This window comes from Otolemur garnettii, unplaced genomic scaffold (genome assembly GCF_000181295.1).
Source record: "Otolemur garnettii isolate 467f Iridium unplaced genomic scaffold, OtoGar3 scaffold00122, whole genome shotgun sequence".
Lineage (NCBI taxonomy): Eukaryota > Metazoa > Chordata > Mammalia > Primates > Galagidae > Otolemur > Otolemur garnettii.
Window position 1 is genome coordinate 1665690 of NW_003852517.1, and position 8315 is coordinate 1674004.

General features: G+C 45.4%; 1 protein-coding gene across 1 annotated transcript in view; it reads left to right on the forward strand.

Annotated features, from left to right (window-relative positions):
• The window catches only part of CUNH3orf52 (chromosome unknown C3orf52 homolog), a 32618-nt gene that overhangs the window by 15011 nt on the left and 9292 nt on the right, over positions 1-8315 (forward strand). The window contains exon 3 of the mRNA XM_012810038.1: positions 3754-3881. Coding sequence (XP_012665492.1) covers positions 3754-3881 — 128 coding nt within the window. The remainder of the gene's footprint in view (positions 1-3753; positions 3882-8315) is intronic.

Sequence of the window (8315 nt, forward strand, 5' to 3'; positions counted from 1 at the left end):
CTGATGAGAGGTCGGTTACCCCTTCACCACGCAGGATAACCTAATATTCCACAAACATATTTAATCTAATTATTCTCCATTGTCATCCATTGGTCTGGTTTAATTTCCCGTTTTACACTAAGGCACCACAGGTCTAACCAGGCTGGCAGAGTGCTCCCACGGCATAGAATTGAATTATACTGTTTTTTTCTGAGAACGGTTTGAAATGAAAATATTAAACTTTTTTTCTTTCATTTACCAGTGGGTCCTGATTCTAGCCCAACTGATAATTTCCCTACAATAAAAGTGTTCCATCTCTATCAAATTAATAATGGCATTTGTTTGCCCACTGAAAGCCTTTACACTTGGGACATACACCTGGAGGTTTACATGCTTTTTGTTCCTTTTTTTAGCATTCAATTAAATTTTCCCTTTTAAACACTTCTTTCTTACGGCCTAGCTTCCCCCATTTATGGCATTTGATGTTAACTGAGGGATTTACCCTCTGATCTTCCACCTGCCCACTTTGAGACGTCAATATAGCATTTACCTGCTTCTAGTATAAGATTCATCTGATGTCTCAACTGTATTTCAACTGCTGTATCTCATTTGCCATGATTTGGCCTTTTACTTTCTACAATCTTTCCCTTTCAATTCTTAGAACCTTTGGCTACCTTAAAGAGACAGGAGCTCTTTAGCTGTTTTTTACTCTGGAGTCTTGTTTTACAAAACTTTACTTCCACTGTTTCTTCACCAGCCTCAATCTACCTCAATTCTTTTCTTTTTAAACAGAACTCAACTGCCAAAAAGGGGATGGGGCGTTGGTCTCTCAAAAGCTACTTCCTGCTGACATTGGGCGAAGGTATTAGGGGAAGGCAGTTAGAAGTTCTCTTCCCTAACTTAATCAAGTCTTGCAACCTATTCCCAAACTTTTCTCTTTGCTGTTTTACCGAAGGCTATTCTCACCCCTGAGGCTAAAGGCTTGTTTACTAAAGGTTCTTATCTCCTAGGTCTAACCTTTCTCTTCCCCTTTTGTTTAGAGGCTTTTTTCTGTTTTTCTCCAGCCACTTCATAGAAGAGGCTAAAGGATTTTACCAGCTTTTTCCCCACAGAAGTAGTAGTTAGAATTTGGAAAGAGAAAACGCAGGAAAGAAGAGGAAAAACCGAATGAGAAAGGCCTGCTGTTGGCTGTCTTTCTTAGATATTTCTTTTCCCTCTAAGTATTTCTATTTCTCTTTTTTTCTTATTTTGCTAAAGCTTATTTCCCTCTCGGTCCATGTTCACTGAATCCTGCTCAAAGCACCATTTGTCAGTGGCGTTCACTATCCCGCTTCTGACACCACTTGTCAGGGCCCAGGACTGGCCAGGTCTCGGGCCCAGCTTAGGCAGGTTCTGGACGCAGACCCCTAAGCTACCTTGCTCAGGAACAGTTTCTCATAGGTGCTTGAGGGCTATCTACTTTAGCTGGAGAGAGAGAGACAGTATCTTAGAGTAAAGGTCTTCTTAGAACAGATAGATCTTAGTCTTTAGCAGAGCTTGGTAATCTTCAGCAGAGGCGCCTTGCTGGCGTTCTACAGGCAGGAGAGGAGACAGAGTCAGATCCGTGATAGAACGGATCTATCCGTGATAGAGTGGATCCGTGATAGAACGCGCATGCCTCTTGACTGCCTGCTCCTCCAGCCTAATATAAGGCTGAGCTCGTGCCTCTCAACACCACAGGTGTAGAGACTGCCAATTCACCAATGATCTCATCTCGTGAGCTCCCTCATGCTTGTTAGAACCAAATCTCACTCCATGCCCTTTTCACCAAGGTGTTCCATTACAGGTATTTCTTATAACTCTCACTCCTCCTAGCCATAGACTATACGGGCTGCTACAATCTATTATGAACATTATCAAGCCATTAAAATAATCTTTGAAAAGAGTTTCAAGCACATGGAGAATAGCTTTTGATATGTTAACAACAACAAAAAAATCAAGACAAATAAGCAACGATAGCAATGAGTAACAAAAGGCAGGATGTAAGTTATCTACTCATAAGACCTCAGATATAGAATATAAAGTATGGGGGACCTCTTGATTAAAGATTTATTAGTATGTTTTTCTTTGCTTCGTTTTGATTTTCTGTACTCTGCAGGTTTTCTGCTATGAGGACATGACTTTTATTAACAGGCAAACAAATGTAATGACTTACAGAAAATCAGGATGCAGGGACAATTCCCCAAGCTGGCTTTTGGATTCAATGATTTGCTAGGGGGCTTTATGGGACTGAGCATATTGCTGTACTGAAGACTATGACTTATTACAGCAAAATGACACCTTACATAAAAGGGTTGGTTACAGCAGAATCCAGAGGCAACTTGGAGCAAGCTCTTAAGAGTCCTCCCCCACTGCCATTGCACAAGGCACACATAATTCCTTGAGCAATTAGCTGTGATAACACATGTGAAATGTTGTCTACCGGGGAGCTCATTAGAGATTCAGTGCCTGGGTTTTTACTGGGGGTTGGGCATTTACACAGCCTCTGCCTAGCTATACCCCCAATCCACACTCTGAGAAGGGAGATGTTTGTACAAACAGTTGAGGCACAGTGAGTCACTCTTGTCAGGGAATGGTGGGAACCCTTCCCAGTCCAGGTTCCCAGATGCTAGCAGGGCCAACCCTGAGCAGGCCTCTCTAATGCGAGCAGTCTCAGGCCTGCTGTATCAGCCCCACCCTGCGCATTCCTTCCCCTAAAGCCTCACCTGTCCACCTATCCTCAGGGAGTAGTACCAGGATTCTTACTATGCTTTTCCTGCCCTTCCATCACAAGTGCTGAATTTATTCCACTGTGGCCTTTTCAAAGTCCAGGGAAAGAGGCTGGTTACGTTACACTGGAAGCGTGGGATTTGAGGGGAAAGTCTCTGGCAACACGAGCACCTGTCTTCTCCCAGCCAGCCTTTCTCAGGGCCAGCCAGGTGGTCTCCTGCGTAGAGCTCGGGAGATAATTAGCACACATGCTGCCAGCGTCTGGTTTCTCGCTCCTGGCTTTGTGTGGGTTTTCCTTTCACTCTAACTGCTTAAAAATCAATTAGCTAGCAGTCATTAGAATACAGAACTCATTGTCGCAGAAATGGGATTCCTGGGTGCCCGGAGGCTCTGTGTGCAGTTTGGCTTCCCTTCTGCAACATCCCTTTCCCGAGGGAGATGGAGCGGTGATTTCATGTCCGTTCCCTGCCTTCCTGGGGTGACTTCGAGATGAGGGCTCACTTGCTCATTTTCAAATCCCGCCTCTGCTCTGTGATGAAGTCACTTTCTCTTCATAGTCTTTGATAGCACAGAACTGGAAGGTGATGCAAATCAATTGCTTGCTCACTCCCCATCCCTCCTACCCCTCCTTGATCCCAAGTATCCTCTCCCAACACCTGCCTGGACACCGTGAACTCAGCTAAGCTGCAGGTTCCCTTTAACATTGAACTTCATGTTCTTCACTCTCTCCCTCCAACCTTGCCCCAGTCTGTATTCAGTGGAATTGGAGAGTCATTCAGCATCAAACCAAAAAACTCCCCCTGATGGGAGTTTTTTTTTTAAAGACAGCCCCTGTTTTGCTAAAGCGGAGACAGTGGATGGCTGGCTGGCTGCTCTTGCTCGTCAGACTTGCTTACTGTGTGTGCCCAGCTTTTGTCCTTGATAAGTGTTCATTATTATGTTTAAACATAGCAGTCAGTGCAATAATTTATTACTTTATGTAGGTGTTACTGTTGTTTTACTTTTATCTCCCCTTGCTCTCTTCAGTAACTTATGTCGATGAAGATGAAAACGAAGTCCTTGAGTTATCATCAAATAAAACATTCTTGGTCATGCTAAAGATTCCAGAGGAGTGTGTTACAGAAGAGGAGTTGCCTCACCTGCTCACTAAGAGGGTAACTATGTCTAACACATTGTTTCCTGAGTTCTTAACAGTAGCATTTGAGTTTCGCTAGAATAATTGGCATAGAGCTATAGAGTAAGTGGCATTGATCTCAGATTCTTTATCTGGATTTGAATAGAAAATGATGGTTGGAAACATTTTCTGTAGTGCAAAGCCAGAGAGGAGAGCCCTGGCCTCTGGCTTTGTACATCTTAGAGGGTGGTGTTCTATTTACTCACTCTGGTCTTTACATTGGTTATTACTATATTATTCATGGAGGGCCTCTATGACCTTCTAGACAACATGCCAAGTATCAGGGCTATAGGCTGTGTCTTCTGTGGGCTCACACTCCAAGCACAGGCAATAATTATATAGGTAGTTACAAAAGAATGTGGTGTTTTGGTTACTGAAATATGTACAGAGTGTTTTACAACTGCGGGGGGCAGGGGGAGACATTGGAGGTGGAGTTGGAGGCAATTTTCAGAAGTATTTTCTGGATAAAAGAGCCAGGGGCATCAGGGGGTCTGCAGAGTAGTGTGTGGTGGCCTTGGCACGCTGTGTGGTTCTCTCACTCTTTGGTTAGTCACTGAAAGAGTTTAATCAGCAGATTGATGTGGTCAGGTTTTCATTTTAGCCTTTCTGCGAGATGGTGGAAAAAGACTGGAGGAAGAGACTAGTTAGAAGATGCAGGTGAGAAATGGGGGAAACTGGACCCAAGGCAGCATCAGGTTCAGTTTAAGGGCTCCAGTGAGATTGTAAGAGGTGTTCTCCCTCAACAGGACTCAGTGAGTGGCCACAAGGTGGTGAGGGAGAGCCTGTCTCCAGGCTTCTGGTAGAGTGACCAGGCAGATGGATGATCATTTATGGAGTGGGGAATGCAGGAGAGTGAGCCCCCTGTGCAATATGGGGCTCTGCAGCCAGAGCAGGAGGGTGGTTGGGTCGTCCTGGGTATCCTGTCAATGGCAGTATGGTTCGTGGCCAGACCCAGGAGGTTCTTTTATGAGAAAATCTGATCAAGAGCAGCCAGCCAGCCATCAGACTGCTCTGGGGTGGCGAGTTTGAATGAGTGAGCCCTCCTCATCTGGCTTCCATTTGATTCCTAAGAAAACCCGTGAGGGAGGCGAGGCCACTCCAATCATGTTAGATCACTTGCCGGGTGCCCAGAGGCAGGAGATTTGATTGCTCCGGTCATCACAGGAGTTCGTATCCTGTGATGATTACTCCAAGCTTCTCTTTCTCCTCTCCCTTATTCATATCTTACCTGCAGTTCCCTTTTCTCCTTGCCTTCCACCCACTTCCCAGAGTAAGTTTCTGAGTAAGGAGCTTCTTGCCACTGTCCTCTTGGTGGCTTTTTTAACAGGGAGGTTTTGCAGTTGCCGAGCAAAGATGAAATGAGTCAGCATCCACATGTCCCCGGCTACACACGGACTCTCTGTGCCAAAGGGAAATGGACGTTAATTTTTCACCTTAGGTCCGTATCTTTTGCACAGAGCTAGACATGAGCCAATTCTCCTGGTAGTTTTATCTCTTCACTGTGTATTGACAACAGAACAGGGCCTGACAGTGACACCTGGGGCAAGTACACAGGTCAGATGCCTCTGAGCCAGTTCCCTCTCTGATAAGCGAAAAGCACGATATTTTTTTCTGTATATCTTACAGGTTCAAATAAGATTGCACATAAAGAAATTTGAAAGACTATTTTTTTTTTTGTTGAGAATTACCTGATAAACAGATGATAAAAGTAAGGCATAAAGGAGGTGAAAGACTCCTGGCCCTCATTTCCCAACCAAATATGCTCAGGAACAAATATTAGCAACTTAATTTATTGTCTTACTGTCAGGTTGACAACTCCTTTCTTCCCTTAGGTCATCTTCCAAAAGTTTCTGGATATAGATGGTAAATGGGAGTGTCTATTTGTATAGGAAAAACTGCTTTTGTCTCACCCTCAGTGTTAAACCTTTCTGTGACCGAATGTGTGGGTTTTATGTCCCACACCAGCCAATTCTCTGACACCAGCTGGATGTCTTGTGATCCAGTTTATTTCTGACACCATCTACCCAGAGTCAGTGCAGACCCCACAGTCTAAGGGCTCAGCCCCACAAGACAGCCCTCACTTCACATACCTATCACAAGGCTGGGTTGTCATCTGTGCTTCTGACCAACCAGCTATTTATTCACTGGAGGTTTCCACAACTGCCTCCCTGGGTTTGATTGCTTGCGAGAATGGCTGTGGAACCTAGGGAAGCACTCTCTTTACGGGTTTATTACAAAGAACGTCACAGAAGACGCAGATGAGCAGCCAGGTGAAGAGGTGAAAGGGCAGCATGTCAGAAGGGCTGGGAGTGTCCATGCCCTCTCCAGGCGCACCCCCTTCCCAGCCGCACCCCCTTCCCAGCACATAGATGGAGGTCAGCAATTCACCCGGAAGCTCTCCAGACCCGTCTTCTAGAGATTTTATGGAGGCTTCATCCTGTAGGCATGAAGGATTATTAACTCATTCTCTGGCCTGTCCCTTTCCCGATGGCAGTGGGGCTGAAAGTTCTCAGCTGCTACTCAATGGCTTGATCTTTCTGATGATCAGCTCCCATCTAGGAAACACCAAGAGTCACCTCCTTAGAACAAAAGACACCTCTGTCACTCAGGAAATTCCACGGGATTTAAGAGCAGCTCTACGTCAAGAGCTGAAATCAAACACCAAATGTTAGAATACAAGATACCACCCAGCCCTCCTATCACTCAGGAAATAAGGGTTTTAGGAGCTCTGTGCTGTGCCAGGGCCTCAGGCAGAGGCTAAATAGGGAATAGTTTTAGTATGTCACAGTATTGGAAGCTTATGCCCTTTCTCTTGCTTTTCTAGACAGTTTTCATAGCCCCTGCTGTATCTCATGGCCAGAGTTTTCGTCTCTGAAGCCATTACTCTGCTTACATGGTATGTCACTGTGCCTTGTGCCTGGCTTAGGAGTGAACCAGCACCTCTCTCCTTCTGGAGGCTGGTTTCCCATCAGCCACTGCGTCAGACTCTGCTTCCACTCCCTGGGCTTCTTGCTCAGTTTGCACCCAGTCTTTTAGGCGCAGTGAAGGTGACACTAGAGCAAGGGGTGAGGAGGCCCCTGTTTTTTCACTCCTGTGGACCCAAAGTGGACAGTGCAACTAACAGCTCCCAAATGGAAATATGTCCTAGATACAGCAGGGGGCCAGGCCACCAGAAAGAGTGATCTCATCTTCCATTCCATACCTTAAAAACTTTGTAGAGAGCCTACTATGTGCAAAGCACAGTGCTAGGCCCTAAAGATTAGTAAAGGAAAGAAGGGGTGGGGGGAGCAGAGAAGATTGGAAGGAAGAGTAGACATAGGAAGCGCAATCCAAAAGGAAGAGGGAGGCATTATTGTTTCTTGTATAATTTTATGAAGTGCTTAAAAATATTCCCCTATGCATCACCTCCAGCCTCCTCCCTGTCATTCACAGCAGCTCTATAAAAGCTGTTTTTCTAGTTCTTGGGTTTTCTAAATGACTACTGGCCTCTGGGCACCCTTTTGTTCCTAAGGGGTGGGGGAGCTGTGGTCTTTTGGATTCTTGAGTGTGGCCTTTTGACTGGTGTACATTTTACAGAATGTATCTTTTTAATAAAAGGGATTTGTTCTGTGACGTTTGGATTCAGTTGAGGCACTGCACTTGGGGATCTGGTGGATAGTGTGGTAACGGGAGTAAGCTGAATTTTAGTGTCTGTCATACCTAGCATTGAATTTTAGCTTCACCATTGATTAGCAGAGTGACCTTACATAGAGGTTTCTTGACCTCTTGGAATGGAGTGCTGTTTTCGTTACCAGTAGAAAGGGGAGTTATATTAATGCCTGTTTTGTCAGGTTCTTTGGAAGATCACAAAAATAACGACAAGATGAGAGGAGCAAAAATAGCAGGTGCTCTAATTATTTCCACTCTGCCTTTGAGAGGTTGAGTTGCATCTGTTGAATTAAGTGGCAGCGTCTTGTGGCAGGGCAGCCTCCTTGAGATTCCATTTGGAATTGGGCAGGGGACAGGTGAGCTCCTTACAGGGAGGGCACGGCTGTTCTTTGCATGTCCCCCTGTTTGTGCAGGCCAAAGTAAGGGGGCACTAACAAAACCATAAAGGCAGTCGCTGGGTATGCTTAGTTAGCACTAGGGAGCCATTGGATGCTGGGGAGATTCCAGAACAGTATCAGGGCTGAGGCGTCGGGCTGGCCAGGGATAGGTCTGGCCATGCTCTCAGGTGCCTGGCCATGGTCACTCCAGAGCTGGGCCCATGCTGATAACCAGATACCAGGGCAGTCCTCTTTTTTTATGCTAGAACCAGTCTGCTAGAGATCAATGTGTATAAACTTAAAATGTAAAATTAAAAGAAATGCAGTGTAAATGCATGCAGCCACGTGTTCCTGAGGACTTATACTAGGTTGGAGTTTCTATCTCTGCA